Source organism: Falco biarmicus, chromosome 3 (genome assembly GCF_023638135.1).
Source record: "Falco biarmicus isolate bFalBia1 chromosome 3, bFalBia1.pri, whole genome shotgun sequence".
Classification (NCBI taxonomy): domain Eukaryota; kingdom Metazoa; phylum Chordata; class Aves; order Falconiformes; family Falconidae; genus Falco; species Falco biarmicus.
Window position 1 is genome coordinate 116731617 of NC_079290.1, and position 19261 is coordinate 116750877.

The window sequence follows — 19261 nt, forward strand, 5'->3', positions numbered from 1 at the left end:
TCCCGCCGCCCCCGGGGCCGGGGGAGGGACCGGAGCGGGGCTGCCCGGCGCTGCAGCGGGCGGAGCCGGGGCTCGGCGGGGCCGCGCCCGCCCCCGCCTCCCGGCCGAGCCCAGCCCGTTCCGTTCCGTACCGAACCGAGCCGTGCCGGGCGCTGCCGGGCGGTGCTGAGCCCAGCCGAGCCGTGCCCAGCCCAGCCGCACCGGGCGGCCCCGGGGCGCTACCAGGCGGTACCGGGCGGCCGCGGCGGTACCGGGCCCGGCGCTCTCCGCGGTGCTGAAAGGCGCCGCCGCGCCCGCAGGACGCGCCGCCGGCGGGGCCCGGCTCGGCCCGGCCCGGAGCGGCTCGGCCCGGCGCGGCGCGGCGGCCGCGGGGGATGGAGCCCTTCCTGGGCTGCACCGGCGCCGCGCTCCTGCTCTGCTTCAGCTACGCCGGTCTGCGCCCGGTGGCGGCAGGTAAGGGCCGCCGGGCCCCGGGAGGGCTGCCCGGGGGGGGTGGGGCGGCGGAGGGGTCCCCCCGGTGCGCACGGGTGGGAGCGGAGGGTGAAGCGTGGGCGCTGCCTGGAGCCGTGCCGAGGGGACGGGGTCTGGGGGCACCGCCGGCCGGGACTGTGCCGGTAACTGGGTTTGGAAGAGGTGGGAGATTCCGGACACGCAGCCCCGGAGCAGCGGTGCCGGGAAGCAGCGGGGTCTCGCCCCCTCGGTGTCCCAGCGTGGGCGCTTGCAGCCGGCCATCCCCGGGGAGGGCGGCTCGCAACGGTGTGGGGTGAAAATAGGGGCTGGGGGAGAGCCAGTGGAGACCCCTGCCCAGGGCCGGGCACGGCGAGGCAAAGGCTCTCGTGCCCCCAAGCAGCGCTGGAGGCAACAGCAGATGGGCTCTGCCAACGCCACGGCACGGCGGCCTTGGCAATCCCCTTCCCCGGCTCCCGCTCACCCCAGGCTGGCCGGGGACCCCCGCGAGCTGCTGGGGGAGCACGGCTGCCCCAGAGGGGTGCGCTCTCCGGGGGCTCAGCACAGCCTGGCCACGTCAAACCGGGCTCCCTCCAGCTGAGCACGTCCTCCAAAGTGGGGGATCTTTCGGGAAGGTGAAGGTCCCCACGAGCGAGCTCTAATTCTGGAATGACCGGGACGTGCTCAGGTCCACCCTTCTCCCCTGCATCAGCCGGGCTGAGCCTTCACCCAGGCACCCCGTGTGTGTGTGCCACTCTGGGCAGGTGCTGGTGGGGGCTTCCCAGCCCAAGCCAGACACCCACCCTGGCTCTGTGCGGTCAGCTGGAGGGCCGTCTCCCTCACTGGCTGCAAGATGTTGGTGGAACAGCTGCTTTGATTTGCAAAACGCTGATTGCCAGAATATCTTGCATTCCAGGAGGCTGGGGGTGACTATTAGGGATGCAGAGCTCCGGGGAGTGGAAATTCCTGCGCCGGAGCCAGCCCCTGGAGTTGCTGGAGTTACATTCGCCCTTATCCTGTCTGCGCCGGGGCTGCAGCAACCCCCCGAATGCCTTCGGCTCTGACAGACGCATCCTTGGCCAGACATCAGCACTCTGAAGTTGCCGTTTCCCAACTGACAGACCCGGGGAGATTAATGCAACATTCCCAAAAAGGAGGGAGCAATGGGGGAAAACACCGCGGCACAATGGAGGCGCCTGCAGTTGTCACAGCCCTCCCAATTTTCTGTAAACTAGGCCACTTCCCCTGCTCTTCCTTATCCTTGAATCACCTCAGCCAGCAACTGAGAGTAAACATGGAGTTGTGTCCCTGCCCATAACCGCCTTCTGCTCCCGTCTTACAGGCAGCGTTTGTGTGCCGTAAGGTGTCCGTGCCACATCACGAGCCGGGCAGCTCTGTAAACACGGGGAGCTGCCGTGTCTCGCAGCTACAGCGGGCGGTGGGGAGGCAGGAGGCTCGGTCCTGGGCTCTCAAGAAGCTGTGTGACCTTGGTGCTGTGCCACGCACCCCCACCACCTCCTCTTTCTGTGGTCTCCTTTGCCAAGGGTTGGGACGTGCTCTCCCCGCACCCCCGGCGAGGCAGCGAACTTGTGCTGTGCCTGTTTATCAGAGACGGAAAAGAGGGATGAGGGTACGGAGTGATTTTCCCAAGGTCACGCAGAGGTAGCGGCAGCATCACCACCAGCTCTGTGTCTGCAGCCCTCCCTGAGGATGTGGCCACGAGGCCACCAAGGCGTGCAAGCCAAGAAGCATTGGCAAAGCCCGTGGAGAGGAAATTGTCCCCAGCAGGGTCAGGCAGAGATGGAGGCTCGGTGATCCTTCCCCTTCAGACCCAGAGCTCATGCAAGTGGGATGCCTGTTGTGAAAGGTTAGAGCTGCTGCCCCCCGGAGAGGACCGGTGCAGGCTCCCCCCTGCCAATGCAGCGGTGAGGGTTGGGGACCGAGCAGCACCGAGCACAGGCCCTGCTCTGAAAGAGGGGGGGATGGCCAGTCAGGACCATTTTGTGGCAAGGTGATGCCAAGGTGAGCGAGAAGTGGAAGCAGGACTGGGAGGACAGGGTAGCTGAGAAATAACCTTCACACTAACACTCTCTGATAGCCCCCAGCATCCCATCAGCGCCGTGGGGGTGAAGCCCTCTGACTCACTCCTACTGCTGCCTGCTCGAGAGGGTCCCAAGAAAACATCCAGGGCGGGTGGCACATCAGAAATACAATCTAATTTTGCCCCAGCACTTGCTCGGGAAGCCAGCTGGCCCACCCTGCTCAGCCTGCACGGTCCGAGCTGCCAGCAGCCCCCCTCCTCATTAGACAGAGCTAATGAAGAGGGAGGTGAGCTGTGCCAGGCTCGGCGGCACAGGGCTGCTGCAAGGCGATGCTGCACAACGGTGATGAACGACCCCAAAACAGGCCACGGCCCCTGCAACTTGCTAGGGCAAACGACATCCCTGCAAGGTGCCCGCCTGCAGAGCAACTCACGTCAGGTTTATTTTTGTGAGATGGAGGGGAAAACTTCACCCTTGAGCCCAGCCCAGGGCCCCATCCAGCCTGCACAGGACCTGGACCGGCCTGCAACCCAAGGGACCTCTTAACAGGGGCTCTGCTGCCCAAAAAGGGGCCAAAACTACCCAGCTGAATTCTGGTCACTGCTTAGGTTTAAAGCATGTCCTCACACCCTGAGCCACCCTGCAAACCAGGCTCCTCTTCCTCTGCTGAGGGGTGTCTCCATCCCCACCTCCTCCCCAGGCAGCCCCACCAGCCGCAGGGGGGAAGGAGAGTGAAGCCAGGGTGACAACTGGAGTGCGGATGCCGTTCCCTGACCTGTACCTCGCTGGGCATCCTCACCTCCTCCTCTGAGCCAGGGGAGCTGAGCTCCCCCATGGCCCGGCAGGATCAAACCCAGAAGCGAGCGATAGGCTTGGCACGCACGAGAAAGCAGCGTTCGGCTGACAGCTATTTGGGCACAGCAAACTGACCCGCTCCGGCCCCTTCCCCTCTCACGGAGGCCATGGAGATTCCTGGCCAGCTGATGGATGGCGTAAGCACTTTATTGATTTCTGCATTCAGTGTAGGAAAGATTTAATTGAAATATGGAGGTTTCCAACCTCCGTGTCAGCCTCTCAGCAGGGATGTTGCTGTGCAAAGCAGCCAAGGTTGTGCCATCCTCTTCCAAGCGCTGTCTCCCTCCGGGAACATACATGTGGAAAACAGAGATCCCTCCCAGAGAGGGACATGCTCGCACACATCAACCACACACACCACCACAGGATCCCAAAGCAGCCTTCATGGAATGGCACACGTGTGCTGGTACTGAATATGGCCTCATCCTTTTGGCATTTATTGTTAAATAATCCCCTCCTGGTTTATATAGTACCCAGAGACCAAATTAAGGCCTGAGTTAAGTATAATTCAGTTAAAAGCAGAAATCTATTGAGCAGCGAAGCATGCAAATCTTTATGTGTGCAGTAAAAATCAAAGCATTGGATACAGGAGCAGAGCTGGGTCAGGACCAGGCAGCAAACTCCCGGGAGAGGTCTGGGTACCAGCATCCAGCGGCTGGCTGGGAAACTCCAGGGCTTGCTCACCCTCTCTGCCTCGGACAGGTTTTTCTCTTCTTTCTCTAATATTACATAGGTGTGGGCTGAGAAGAGCTAGAAAAGACCGTGGTACCCCATCCTCCCCGGACATTCAGGTCCTGGATAAAACGTGCCAGGGCAATGACTCTGCTCTGGGCTGGCACGTTAAAACCCAAGTCATGGCACGGGTGAGATCCGAGCGAATCCTGCCTGGCTTCGCGACTCAGAGAGCCCGGCATGTGGCAGGACGGGACATTCTCCAAATTAGAAATACCCCTTCCTTCTGCCCTAGGAATTCCTGATGGCTGGGCTGGACACAGTGAGCATCTCTGTGCTCCCTGAAAAGGCTCCATCCTCCCTGACAGCATTTCCACCCGCACATTCAGGCACCCACTCTCTGGGGAACTGGCAATAAGGCTGAGGGGTGGGTAGGAGGGGGCTCGCCTATTAATAACCCGCTCGTACAGGGGAGTGGGCGGTCAGCAGGAAATAATTGCCTCTTTCTCAGGCTGAAGAACCACCAGTTGGTCTTTCTGCTCTTTGAAATTGTCAGAGCTTAGCAAATAGCCCCCCTTCCCATGCGGCCAGGAATGGGACGGCAGCGGTGGGCTCTTCTCCCTCCCACTCCCCTGCAGGCTGCCTTCGTTAAAACCCTGGGGAAGCTGAACGGCGTGCCAGCCCTTCCTACGTACCCCATAAACTGACAAGCAATTATAGCCCCTGAAGGGAGCCATGCTGGGTGAGCAAAGAAAGGCTCAGAAAGGCAGTGAAAACGAGTCTTTTTGTACCCAGGCCCAGGGAGCAGGCAGCACACAGGACCTTAAGGTCCTCCTTCCCCGTGCAGGTCGTCTCCTTCCATCTCCCGCACCCACAGGGAAGGTTGGAGCGCAGGAATAAAGAACTGCTGGTATTTAAGGCTGACATTCACTGCTGCCCGCAGGAAAGGGCATGCAGCTTGCAGGTGGGTAGCACTGAAGGAGCAGCTTCAAAGCCTCAGCAGGCATTCTGCTCGCTGGACCATGACCCAGGGGCTCTGAGGCAGCTGAGCCTTTCACGGCAGGGAAGGAGCTGCTTGTGGGAGAGGCGCTAACTGGATTGGAAAAGGCTGTGTCTACAGCGTAGCCTCAGCCATGTAGGAAGCAACTGTATTTCACTCCAGGCTGGAGTTTCCAGGACAGTTGAATTCAGAAGGAATAGTTTTGGGGCTCAGCTGGGCCCCTTGGCTGGGCAGGTAAATCCAGGAACGTGCTCTAATTTCAAACCTCTAGCCTGACCACAGGACTCGGCTGGCAGGGGTGACAAAGGGTGTGGTGTTTGCACAAATTCTTCCTTTTCCTCTAAGCAATGATTCCCCAGCAGCTTGTGTGGCTAAAGGTAGCAAGCTGGCTCTCACCTCCAGCCCTACCATAAAACCTTGTGGCAGAAGGTGCAAATTGAGAGTGGCTTCCTCGCAACGACAGTAAGGAGAGGGACCATCAGAGACGCCAGGAGCTCTGAGCATCTCCCGGTGATGTCTTTGTGGCCTAGGTACCTCCCTGGTCCTAGAGGTGCCAGACAAGACACCCCTCTTGTTCACCCCACCACCCTCGATCAGCAGCCCCACCTTCACAGGTGACAGCAGCAGTGGGATGGAGACAAACCTTTACCCTCTCTTTCTTCCTCTGCATCCCATCCCATCCCATCCCATCCCATCCCATCCCATCCCATCCCATCCCACACTACAGCTCCAGCGGTGAAGTCACAGAATCATAGACTGGTTTGGGTTGGAAGGGACCTTTAAGATCATCTAGTTCCAACCAGGGCAGGCGAGTACTTTCCTCTTCCTTGTCCTGGCAGCTGCTGTCTCGATAATGAAAAGCCGGGTAGGAATCAGTCCAAAGCTGTAAAGTATGGGGTGGGGTTTTTTTTCTCTCTCTCAAAAAGTCCATTGATAATGAGCAAAGCATTTAATGAGACACTAGAAGGAGTTCTCAGCATAAAGAGGGGATTAAGGGTAATCTTCATCGCACATGCCTCCTTGCTGTGCAGAGGCGGTTCTGACCTGCTCTTGCCAAAAGGGCCCAGAGTGGGTAGGAGTGATGCAGGGCTGAGACTCATCTGATGAAGGGTCCCTGTGGGAAGGAAACAAGACACGGTTTGAGCATGATCAGGTCTGAAGCAGCCATTCACGTCTAAAAAGTGTGATTTCATCTGAATTAATCAGGGCTTCCCCTTAAAGAAGGGTCTGCAATTTCCGCTGACGTGAAAACGAGAGCATCTTTTCATCCAAGCACACGGCTCCGATTCCAATTTGGCCAAACAGATCCTCTGCCGGTTTGCAATGTGTGATTTGCTCTGGCAGGCATCGCAGCCTCTGCGCTGGGATGAAGCTAAAACGCTAAACCAGAAATCTTGCACCATATGGGTCCCTTACAGACCAGACAGGGGATGTGCCGCCCTCAGCATCTCTGGAGAAAACACGCACGAGAAAGGTTTGATGCACAGCAGGCTCCCTGCTATCTTGCCCTCAGCAGGGAAGGAACAGCCCCTGGGACCATCCCACCCTCTGTGCCCGCTCCCAGAACATCAGCAGCTCCTCTGGCCACCACAGGCAAAGCTTCCAGGAGTCACATATGACTCTAGAAGGAAGCAAACACTTGGATTTGGCACCTCAAGGCCCTGCAAGAGACGCTGACCCCCTGCAGCCAGCTGGTAAACAGAAATTACACCTTCTCCACCTGACCTCAGCCAGGCTGGCACTACAAAGAGCCGCAACCGGCCCAGGAAGCCAAAAGCAGTGTGGAATACCTTGGAAGAGTGTTTAGATTTTAGAAAGTCATGATCTCATCGTGCATCTCCTGGGAGCGGGGAGAAAAGCATCCTCGCGGTTTAAAATTTTGGTTCCAAATAATTTACTCAGCTCTGGGAACAGGAAGCTCATTTTCCTGGCTTTGTATTTTTCTCAAATGCCACGCTTAATTCTCTTTTAATATTGCTTTTATACCGGTTTGACACGACCGATTCATGTGTAGCTACTCCTAATCTGTGGTAGTGGAAGGAAAAGCACGCTCCGATCTGCTATCCCAGATTTCACTGTATTATCTGCTGACTTCAACTACCCCATCTTTCTCGCAGGTATTACTACAAAGGGGGTTTTCTAGAGTTCTCTCGACCATCCACACAGCTGATTTCTCCCCTGCCTACTCCGAGAGTCCTGCTTTGCAGGCTTCAAGCACCGCGTTGCAGCTTTGCTGAGTGCTTCCTTTCTGCCTTGCAGCCCTTCACCCTCTCCCACCACTTCACAGAGAGGTTGCTCAATCTTCTCCAGCTCTGCTAGGTCTTCCCAACTCCCCCACATCTTATGTCATCAGGAAACTTTTAAGACACTTTTCATGCTATGCCTCCCTCAAGGTCACAAATTTCAAAGGGGACTCAAGCACCAAGCGCAGCGTGCTGTACGTTCCCTTTTCTCAGCCTGAAGCTTCCTTTTTTTGATACTCTGCTCTCTGTTCCTGTGGGGTTAATTCCTCTCTTTTCAAAGGCCTCCTCAACCTAAGCTGGGTAAATCAGTGGTAGCTCCTAAAAGAAAGAAAATATTTAGCTCCTAAAAATATCCAGGAAAGGCAGCCATGCCGCGATTTAACTGTACAGCTGTACTTTGAGAAGGACGAAGTGCCTGGCTGCAGCTGGAGACTGTTTTGTCTCCCATCTCTCAACTCCGTCATGTCCTCTGTATGTTCTAGCAAATTCATCAGGCATGACTCACAGACCTTCCCTGTACGCATTCCCATCTGCTGACTGCCCCTTCCTAAAATTAGACCCTACTCTTGTTGGCACATGGGTTCAGTCACGGGGGAAGGTGAGGAGCTGCAGACCCACGTCCCTTCCTTGTGTCACAGCAGGGAGCTGAGTCCAGAAGGGACTGGTGTCAGGCTGAGGAGGACCATCCATCTCCCCTGCTCAGCTTGTCCTCGGCCCTGCTGCTGCAGCGGAGGGTGACATGATAAACGTTTCTGTTCTCTGAGAGCTGGCTGGAGACCACTGCCTCATTTCACGAAGGCCAGCCCCTGGGAGATGAGAACGTTCTGGGTCAATACCAACGTGATCTACTCCAGAGTGGAAGGACACCTCCCGCTGTGAAATCTGGGAGACCACGATGGCTTGCTCCTTCTCCTTCTGAAGTCCCAGGCTTGTGTGCACCTTTCAACGATCTTTTTGCTCACTGAGGGACTCACGAGAATCAGTCTGGGTCCAAACGGCTTGTCCAGACATCCCGTTCCTATGGGTCTCACTGGTGGGTGTGGGTCTCCCATCTGGTGGAAAGAGGAGCTCTGCAGGCTGGGCTCTGGGCGTTGTTTGGGGCGGAGAAGAAAGGAATAAGGTCATCGCTCTGCTAAGTGTAGAACAGCACTGACCTTCAGGCTGGGGAGTTTCATGCTCCCGTTATTTTCTCTGTTCCCGGGGGAACATTCACCAGTAGTGAAGTCAGTTGTTAGGAGACACTGACACTACAGCTAGAATATTTTCGGCCACATTCAGGCGGCTGGGACTGACTATAAATCCAACAAGTGTTACTGGAGACATGCACACATGCATCCTTCTTTTACTGTTGACCTCAGCCCCAGCCCCAGCAGGGCAGTGTTGGGCAATGCTTACAAAGGAATAAAGGTATTATTCTTTGATGAGTATCAGCAAAAAATGAATTCTCACCCTACTGACCTCCTGGGGGTAGTTAGAGTCCTAGTAGTCTCATTGGCATTTACTGCCTTTGGGTTCAGGGCACAAGCTGGAGATTGTGAATTAAATTTGACCAGAGGAGAGGGAACAGGAGTTCAACCCGCTGCGCTGCGCACTGGAAGGACTGTGCCAAGCCTACGAGGTAAAACCTTCCCCCTTGAGATGTCAAGAAGGGCTTTGCACTCTGCAGCTCCCTTGGGAAGAGGATCCCAGTAAGTGTGCAGGAGCCCAGCTCTCCTTGGTGAGGCTGGCAGCTCCCCACATCCACCCTGCAGCTGGAAACTCAGCTGCACTCTGGAGCTGGGAATAAACACAGAGCCTTGGGCTACTGCTTTCACGCCTGCCCTTTTCACATTACAATGGTCCATCCGTGCTGTTGCAGCATGTTCTGTCCTGTTAGCTGCAAGGGGATGCTTGCTGGATGCCCTCTGACCATCTGAGTAGACAGCCATCAGCTGCAAAACGTGTATAAAAAAATTATTCTGTCAAACTAACTGGGAAAAGCAAAAGAAACACTCCCATTTACTACTCCTGAATTTCAAACCTCCAGAGTGCTCATCAAAGCATTCAGTTTTCATCCTTCCAAGACAGATTTTGCATTTCCTCCCAGCTGTCACTGTCAGACCGTAATAGGAAACAACAGAGAAAACGTGGTATGTGGCTGGGAAGGACGAGATGAATGAGCTACTCAATGGTCTGCTGTGTGGTCAAAAGAAACTCTTTCCACGGGTTCGTTATTTCACATGTCTGATGCAATTCATATTATCAGCAGAAATCTCCTAGAACCTCACTGGTAATTAAGACATACCTGCAATTTCTAGGTCCCATATCCAGAACCACATATAGGAAAGACCTTAAGCAAGGTCCTTTGCCACTCCCTTCCATGCCCTTGCTCTGTCTCCTGCCTGCGGCTGTGACTTTGCCTCTGTAAAGGCTCTGCTCTCCCTCCTTGCAGACAGCCCATCGGCTCCAGTAAATGTCACAGTCAAACACCTGAAAGCCAACTCAGCTGTTGTGACTTGGGATGTTCTGGAAGATGAAGTTGTCATTGGATTTGCCATTTCCCAACAGGTACGGTGCCTACAGTTACCCAGTTTCAGTCATGTTCATCTTCACCCCAGGTCCCCTCAGTTTCCAAATTCTCTTGCTGTAGTTTAAGCCCATTTCTTCTCGTCCTGTCCCTTGTGGTCTCGGAGGGGACTTGGCTTCCCATCCTCTTTGCAGCAGTGCTTCACGTTTTGGTGGCTGCAGAGAGGAAAGGGTCTGATGGTCTCCACATCCGTGGTGGACAGGGCAGGAGGCAGTGGTCTTAGATGACAGCAGTGCACACGGGAGGCCTCTCCACCACTCTGTGCTCTCCTCTCTCGGCTTCCAGAAGAAGGACGTGCGGATGCTGCGCTTCATCCAGGAGGTGAACACCACCACCCGCTCCTGTGCCCTCTGGGACCTAGAGGAGGACACTGAGTACATTGTGCATGTCCAGTCCATCAGCATCCAAGGCCAGAGCCCTGCCAGTGAGCCAGTTCTCTTCAAGACCCCCAGGGAAGCTGAGAAACTAGCCTCTAAAAATAAAGGCAAGTGTGGGTGAGTTCCTATGTGGCCCCTGGGACGCCCAGGCAGTGTAGGGCTCTGCAGAGAGGAAAGCAGTATCCTGTGCAACGAGAACAGCTGGGTTAAACACATGCAGGGCCACGTGCCCTCTCACAGCCCCACGCAGACAGGCGGGATGCCCTGAGTGTACACAGCAGACGAGGCTGACCAGTGCACAAAGCGATAGAGAGATGTTGCCAAAGCCTGGCTGTTCATTTCTCCCATTTCAGATGAGGTTTAATAGACAAAGTGAGAAGGAGAAGGTTTCCAGACTGGGAGCTGTGTGTCCAGCATCCTTGCAAGTGGAGAATGCCAGGGGAAATTCCTGAGAAGCCCATGAACTCGTGTGGAACTAGACCCCTGGATGACACTGGGCACAACACCGCTGTGCTCACAGGGTACCTGGGGGGCATTCGCTGAGCCTCCTCTGCTTAGATTCCAGGACAGCGGGGGAAAAAATTACCCAGAGATTCCCATTTTTCTTATATTTCAAATATTTCCGTCGAATCACAGAAAGCTGAGGTGTGAAGGGACCTCTTGAGATCACCTAATGCAAACCCCTGCTCAAGGAGGGTCACCTAGAGCAGGCTGTCCAGGACCATGGCCAGTTGAGTTTTGAGTATCTCCATGGAGGAAATCAGGGACGTCCTCACTGGCAACTCCTTCCCTTGTTCCTCTTAAGCCAAACCAGATTGTTGAAGGTTTTCTGTCAGCAAGAATCTGTGATGTAAAAAGGGCTAGGGAGCACAGGGGTCTGGGATATAAAGGGTTACTGCCTCTTAATTACTATAAAGGACCCAGCCTGTTGCAAGGCTTTTGGCCATGGTTCCTCGGATGCTGTGAGTTCTTAACTCTTCCTGCTAAAATGATTTGGTGTCTGTAAATACTGAACTGCTGTTCATCTGAAAGCACTAAAAGGAGCACTGCTTCCCTCCCTGGAGGCCTGAACTGTAATCTTCTTAGCGCTTTGAAGCCAAGGAGGTGCATTACGCTCTGCAAAAAGGCCCTGCTCATTTCTGAATCCCATGGCTCCACTGAAAAATATCAGGCCAGGCTCCACGCTCCTGCGCTGGGAGAGGAACTGCTGAAGCATGCAAGGCTTTGTGACAGGCGCAGACGGCACTAACAGAGACCAGAGACAGAGCAGAGCGAGCCGCCACGGGGCAAGGTGACATGTGGACTTACCCCATGGCAGCTCCTCTGCGGATCCTCCCTTGCCCCAGCGCCCGCAGGCTGGCGGGGGCAGTTGCTGCAGAGCAGCTGCTGCCCTGCAAGCTCAGATCGCAGCTCGCATGAGTGATGGGCGAGGACTCTCTCCCTGCTAGCTTTGACCCTGACACATTAATGATGTGAGTCAAGGGCACTGTTTAGCAGTGTCTAGCGCAGCCCAAGCCGTGTAGTTCGGTTTCATGATGTCTCTTTCCCCTTGTGCAGATGAGGTGACAATGAAGGAGATGGCGAAGAAGAACCAACAGCTACGAGCAGGGGAAATTCTCATCATTGTTGTGGTGTTGTTTATGTGGGCAGGTCAGTTCAACCTTTCTGTCAAAAGCATGTAATATCCTAGAGACCGCTGGCTTGCTCGGTTTGCATGTGTAATCATGGAAGACCTGAAAAGAAAAACCCTTCCTCCCGTAAATTCAGCTGTAAGGGCGCCTCAGTTCCCTCTGCAGCATCACAAGTGGGGCAGTGCCAAAAGCAGGTGAATCAGTGGTCTGATCTGCTCCAGCAGGAAGTAGGTAATGGACCTGATGAACCAATTGCCTAATTTCCCATGGCTAATCCTGTAATCTCAATTTTTCCAGAATGCACTGATGGTAATGCCCTCAGCCTCCCAACAGGATGCCTCGAGCCCTTCAAATGATACAGGTCACTGTAATTATCTGGCTATTATATGACTCCAACTCTCATGCAAAACAGCAATTGAAGAGTCTCACTCTCAACACTCACTATTACATATACACTAAAACCCACTTCAGAATCAATTAAAATAATGGAAGCATGGAAAGAACAAATAGCCCCAAACATCAAAACACCAATAAACCCAGATCCTCTCAACACCTACTATTAAAATACAAAGAATAGTATTTAGTAGGAAGAGGCGGGACAATAGCAGAAATACATTAACCAAAAGGAAGGAAAAGTCTACATGAGCTCGGGACGGGGGGAGGAGGAAGGACTAGCGTTAGCTGAAAGCTGTTGTCCCCCAGAGTGCTTTGGAGCCAAACTTTCAGCAATCCTTTGAAATGCCCCCCTCGTCCTCCTTCCACCTTGCAGCCACTAATCTTTTTAATCCAAGCGGAGGTTCTGCTACAAGACGGCTCCTGTAGTATATGATTTTACAAGCAAGCCCACAGGCCCAGCTGCAGCTGCGAGCACCCAGTGCTCTGGAAAGTACAGTAAAATCATCCCAGGGCCACTTTGCTGTGGGATGTGATGGATACAGGTAGGCACATACATTAACGGAGCATCAGATCAATGTGCTACTTCATTATGAAGATCCCTCACTACGTCTTCCTGTAATAAATACAAATATATAAATTAGATTTCCAAAGAGAAGCAAGAGTTTTCCAACATGAGTTTGGGATCACATTTCAACAGAGCTTACAGCAAAACGTACCTAGGGTAGATCTTGCTCGTATGTTTGATGCTAGTAAACATGGAGAGGAAAATGCCTCTGACTCCTGCTCTGTCTGCTTAGAAGGTCTGAAGTGGCCTTAGCCAGCCTCTCAGCTTGTTCAGTTTGGAAATTACACGCATGAGTTAATGGGAAGTAAAGTTTGCACATGTTCGATTTCTGTTTAGAGCCCCAGCGTCCCCTGGCTGCCAGTCAGCTGCGTCAAACATTAATGAAAGCGCATTTACAGAGCACATTACCCAAGGGGGGATGGTTCAGGTGACCCAAGGAAATTGGCAGGAAGGGAAATTAGCACTATGGTAAATCTATGATCCGTAAAAGACAACCTTTATCGCTCTGTATTTAGGCCTCTTGTCTCAGTCAAACCACTTTCCCACACACAGAATTTTCCTGGGTCAGAAAACTGAACCACAATAGCACTGAGTGGCTATTGGCTCCAGCAACTTAACGTTATGCTCACCACTGAAACGATGTGGCCCCTAAAGGTGGTGGTCTGTCCTCTCTGCTGCTGTAAACTAACAATCCTGACTTGGTAGGGGATGCATCAGTTTACTCCAACAGAAGATTCAGCCCATTTATACTAGAGTCTGCTGAGGCAATATATCTCCAGGGAGAGATATGAAGAGGAAACCAGTCACTGATCTCAGACCTGTCTCGAAAGAGGGGGATGGAGGAATTAACTGTCCTGTACAGTTCTGCAGTGAGAATCCAGTGCGATTCCAACTGTGAATCCAGCTGACACAGAATCAGATCCATTTATAATATTTTTTTGCCCTCTCAAGTCCTGAGTTTACCATATATTACTTGCATTTCCAGAGACTGGACAGTAATTATTGCTAAAGATGATAACTAAATGAAAACCTCAACTAAAATGTTTCCAAAATCTCTAGTCTATGAGCTTTTCAGCATTTATGTCAAGTTTTAGTCGTGCGCATACAAATTCAAATGCCCTGCCGGTAAAAATCATTAATAATTACATGAAGCAACTGAACAACCGATTCAGCTCCCAGTTAGTATAACCTAAAACTCGGATCAGTGTCAGAAAAAGAAGTCGCTAATACCACAGTTTCCCTTCTAGACATATGACTTAGATTAAAAAAGGGAAGTGGGTGGAGGGAAAATCTCTCTACATCTAGTGGGTTCTTCACAAAGTCACAATATATAAAAATCCCTTTCTAGGTCTTAACCTGCCCTGGCCATAACCTGAACAAATGATGATGTTTTAGCAAATGTGAACTGGAACCAGTCAGTGCCCCAGGCTCTGAACTGAGACAAGACCCGAGCTCTCGTGCTGTATTTTTGGTATTGTTCACAGCACTTTGCTTCTTTATGCGTCAGTTTTACCATCAGAAATCACAGAATGCATAACTGTGGCAGATGTTAACCTGTCCTCTGAGGATCAGCCATTTGTTCACACGCACAAGGAAGAATTTGGACCACTGTGTTTATCAGTAACACCTGGGGGCAGCTGCCATAACACCTCACTTTATAAAGCAGTTTGTGATGAGCTGGTGAGAGCTTTACATATGTTTTGCTATTATGGGAGCTGGAATATTTTCCAGTAAGGGAGAAGCAGCATCTGCCTGGGGCTGCTTAACCTCTATGTTTGGAATCTGCAGGCAGAGAAGTTATTTGGTCAAAATGTCACATAAAATCTTCCGAGAAAGACATCTGCAGTCGTCTTACGTGTCATGGCTGCCCCTGCTTTTCTCATGTGCCTCTGTGTGTGGGAGGAAATTTCCACTGGCAGCTTTTGCTGCCGTCGCTGTTGCATATTTGCAGATGTTGTCCTGCTGCTCAAAAGGCCCTGGCTTGTACAAGCAGGTACGGTACCTGCCTCTCATTTGCCAGCTCCAGCCCGTTCTCTTCACCCCAGAGGAAAAAGATCAGAGGACACATTTTCACCAACCAAAAATTCCAGGTGCTCCTGTGTTTGCAAAGCAAAGATCCCATTTAACTACACAGTTAGTGTTGATCACTATCCAAACGTAGGCTTAAAACACTTGTCCCATTTAATGACAGGGAAGTTGGAATATAATTAATCTTCTGTCCTTCTGTCTAACTAGTTTAGCATTAAATTAAGCATCGAGAAGGAAACAGCCAGAGGGCTGACTAGCTGTGTTAGAAAATGATCTTTAGGAGCAATTGTAAATGCCGCTGAGATCTCTACCAGAAGGCACAAAGCCGGCTGGCAAGCAAGGGATCTCTGATCTCTGCAGGCTCCAGGGGCTGAGCTCCTTTGTGTGATCACTAATGCTTTTTCCTGTTAGGGGTGATCGCCCTGTTTTGCAGACAGTACGATATCATCAAAGATAATGAGCCAAATAACAGCAAGGAGAAAGTCAAGAGCGCCTCGGAGAACAGCACTCCCGAGCACCAGAGCGGAGGGCTCCTTCGCAGCAAGGTGAGATGTTGCTGGCACGCAGTGGGGGACAGGGCAGACAATCAACTTCCAGCTGGGCCTCAGCTAAATCACCCCAAAAGTAGACTCCGTTAAACATCCTCCCTCCAGCTAGGATGCAGAAAGGAAACATCCCTTCACATCCACACGTGCCAGTACCACGGCTTCACTAGTGGTCTGAGCCTCCCAGATGCATCACAGCACGAGCACCTCACTCCCACCTCTGGATTAGCCTGCACATCCATCAGTAAAACAGATTACAATCCATATTTCTGGAATATCTGAACATCTTTGGAGGAAAAATGCACTGAGCGATGCTGCAGTCCTTGAGCTGCTTGGGTCCCTACTCGCCCAGCGGCCCCCTTGGGTGGCATGTGGTAAAGAGGGTATTACTCTTGCAATTAACTGATGAGCTGATCAGCAGGAGCATGGCTGGTAAGACCCATGATGTTAAAGGTATGCCATATTCATAATGTAAGCAGACTCAAGCCTATAATTTGTACCAACTTATTTCAATTAACCTAACTTTCTTGTGTTTCTATTCACAATTTGCACTCTGGCACATCCCCACCACTTCACATTTACTTATTATTTGAAACAGTCTGCTAATTCATGCTCGTTCAGAAGCAGGTAGTGCTGAACCATGCAACCCTAAAGCCTCAGCTCTGGCCGTCTTTCATTATCCTGAGGCGATGGGAACAAGAACTTTTCCAAAACCAAAAACTGACCAGCACGCTGCACTGATCTCTGATGTGGTTTTTTTCCCCTCTCTAGCAACTCCTATACATCCTTTCTTCCTTTGTCTCCTCTTCTCTCCTAGTTTCCAAAAAACAAGCCCTCAGTGAATATCATTGAAGCATGACAGCCTGCCGTCTGATAGATGGACTCCATTCCTCACTCTCACTTTCTGCCTCTGAGCCTTGATGACTAGGGAGGTGAAATATTGTTGGAGCAATTTGAAAAGAGACCTGGCGATTGTCACTTGCTGGCATGCACCTCCTTGTCCATGTTCTGCAAAACATCTGGCCAGAAAGAAAAATCCTGCAAAAAACCCTGAAACCCAAACAATTAAGATGGAAAAGCATCAGTGAGACAGCTGCTGCCGGTGATCCTGTACCGGACTCACGAATCACCTGGGCTGAAGCAACTTCTCACACACTCCTCTCCACCCTCACACTCCGTCTTCTGGAACAATTTTCCTGTCTTTGGAAATGTACAAGGTTTTGTTGTATCTTTATTTTGTCTCACTGTCACTCCATCTTGACAGTATTAACATGAGCTCAGGCATCAGTCACTGTCACTCCTCTCCAAGCAAGAAAGGAGGAAAGCTCATCACAGACACGACGAGCAACCAGATTTTGGCTGCTGTGTGCTCTCGGCTTGCTTTGTTCCATTGATGTGTGTCGTGTAACACGTCTTGCAGGTGGGTTTTTAAAACAAAACCAGGAAAAAAAAAAAGCATACCCCAGTTTCCATTCCTACTGCAAGAACTTCCCTGGTTGTTCTCCAGTTAGGCTGCAGCACGTCTCTTGACACCGTTGCTGTCTCTCCTATCTCGCACTGGTGCTCTTCACCTCAGGTAATCGGGGCACGCCGAACACTGAGGCACAGACCAACATGAGGGGACACCAGAAGCTGTTATTTAGCTTCCAGGATAATTTCAACCATTTTCTTCACACTATTTTCAGCTGGGCCTGAGTCCACCACCAGTGTGATAAAAGGTCCATAAAAATGTAGCCAGTCAGCAAAAAAAGAAAAAGAAAAAAAAGAAAAAAAAAGAAAAAAACTCATGATACCGGTTGCTATGCAAGGTCTCCAGTGGCAATAGCTATTTATTGTGAAAGGCTCTTGCCTAAGGGACCTTTTCCTGAGGGCTTAAGTTCTTAAATTGCTTCTTTTAGTAGGATTCCTGTGGGAAGGTCTGGTTCTCCCTACACGTCCTGTCTGCACTATTTTTGTGACGTTGTAATGTCAGGTATCTGCTGGAGGCAATCCTCCAGCAAAAGGATGGCAGTGAATGGGAAAGGGGCTGGGGTTCTCCTCTCTTTTATTAAGTGCTTGATGTTTGTAGGCTGACAGGATCCCTGGGATTGCTGGTGCTCTGGAAACTGGTAGATCCAAGTCCATCACACGGAAAAATGTACTCTTTGCAGTGTGCCATGGGGTAGCTGTACTTATGTAATTACTCCACATGACCACTCCATATGCACTAGGGGATGAGGCAAGATCCTACTTATTCCATCAAATACCAGGACAGGTTGGCCTGAGTAAGGTTTTAATCTTGTTACAACAAACCTGCACTCAGATGAGCCTGGTTTAAGAGTCCCTGCAAAGAAACGGGCTGGTAGTAACAGAGTTCAGCCATCTCTCCTCTTCCACTGCCACCAGCCTTTCCAAAAGAGTTGATGCGAGAGGCACTAGTAAGTCTGCTTGAGATGCGTTGGTGAACAAACCAGGGCTTCCCTTGTGCTGGTTTCAGAAGGCAGGCCAACCCCAAAGGTCTCTTCAGTGGATCCTTTGCCAGAACATACTCCTCCATCACCAAGAGGGAGAGGTCAACACCTCTGATACAGACAGAGCAATAAACATTTTATAATGTACAATAAAAGATTAAAGGCATCTCCTGTGTCCTTGTAAGTCTGAATGTAGTAATATTTCATCTATGCAATATCTCATTAACACACACAACAGAACAGGGGGGTTTTCTCTGTGACTTCCCAGTGACTAACAGCATAAAATGTTTTCTCAGTGTCTGGGTTCACCAGAGTTCACTCTGGCTGCACGACAAGGGGGGGGGGGCGGGGGGAAGACTTGCAACATAAATAGCACTACAGCCATACCTAGCAAGATTCTTCAGATAGGTCTGTTATCTCCTAAGAAAGAAATGTCATTTGGAATCCATACCCCTATAAAGAGAGATTTAGGACAGATGGTACAGCATGTGCAAAATGATAAGGGAGATGCTCTCTCATAATCCTAGAGCAGACAGCCAAGCAAGCAGCCCTCAGAAGCCTGCTAGTGAGGAAATTCAGCCTGGTAATTTGGCAGGTTTGGAGTGTAGAGGGTTGTGCCTCTGTTTTTAAAGACAGTTGTCCCTGGGAGTTCCCACCATATCCCCTTTCTTGCAGTAACTGTTGTTGTTCTCTAGTGACAGGTTTAAACTATTTCTTTCCTAACAGAAATGTGCTCGCTCCTTGTCCGGTAGAAAATAATTAAAATGTAAAACATCAGCATTTTCACAGAGTTAAGCATTCGCAGGCTTTAAAATTAAGGTAATAATGCTATTAGTAATAAGAAACAAATGTAGGCTGGCAGCAACTCAACTCATCGGAGAGGGACTCCAAGCGAAGTGATTCTCTTAAAGGAAATGTTTCCAGTAATTCTGAAGGGATGCAATAAGCCCACACTTTAGGAAAAGGCGTTTCCCATTACAGCAGAAGAATTAGTTACTTCAGATCCTACTTTTCCGAGGGTCATCAACATCAAAGCTTTAACTGCTGTTTCAGTATCAGCTTCCACTGTAACCCATCAGTCAGAAACCATTAAATCTCTGGGACTGAGCCCATCTTTAGAATAGATACCTCAGTCTCATCAACTATTGCCAAAAGATACTCCTGAGGTGTTTTACAGTAAATAAAGGGAAGACATCGAGAAAAAAATACCCATAAGACGGTGCTGAGGAAAGTCATGTTGAGCCACAGAGGAAGACACCCTGAAGGCCACCGCCATTCCCCTGCCTGTTTTCACCTGACTGCTGATTTTGACCGGTTGTTGGGAGGCAGGAGCTAGGAAAAGGAGGTTTCAATAAATACTAAAATTCAGTAAGTGGGAAGGAGCTGGCACGCCAGGGGTCCCAGAGAGCCCTGCATGAACTGAGACCCTGCTGATGCCAAAAGC

The 19261-nt window shown here is 51.5% G+C and overlaps 2 protein-coding genes across 4 annotated transcripts in view; one reads left to right on the top strand and one right to left on the bottom strand.

The window, feature by feature from the left end:
- On the top strand, positions 1-17983 carry FNDC5 (fibronectin type III domain containing 5). Of its 2 annotated transcripts, none has more exons than XM_056331317.1 (6): positions 1-453; positions 9691-9806; positions 10111-10309; positions 11760-11852; positions 15234-15367; positions 16185-17983. In XM_056331317.1, exons 1-6 carry the CDS (start codon positions 375-377, stop codon positions 16224-16226), a joined length of 663 nt encoding a protein of 220 aa, XP_056187292.1. In that variant the 5' UTR covers positions 1-374; the 3' UTR covers positions 16227-17983. The 2 variants fall into 2 exon arrangements, with proteins under 2 accessions (XP_056187292.1, XP_056187293.1); XM_056331318.1 differs by lacking the exon at positions 1-453 and adding an exon at positions 4837-4980.
- Positions 5951-19261, bottom strand: part of S100PBP (S100P binding protein) — a 27622-nt gene continuing 14311 nt past the window's right edge. For both annotated transcript variants that reach the window (XM_056331315.1, XM_056331314.1), the window contains one exon: positions 5951-6130. In XM_056331315.1, the coding sequence (XP_056187290.1) occupies positions 6007-6130 (124 nt within the window). In that variant the 3' untranslated portion in view covers positions 5951-6006. The remainder of the gene's footprint in view (positions 6131-19261) is intronic.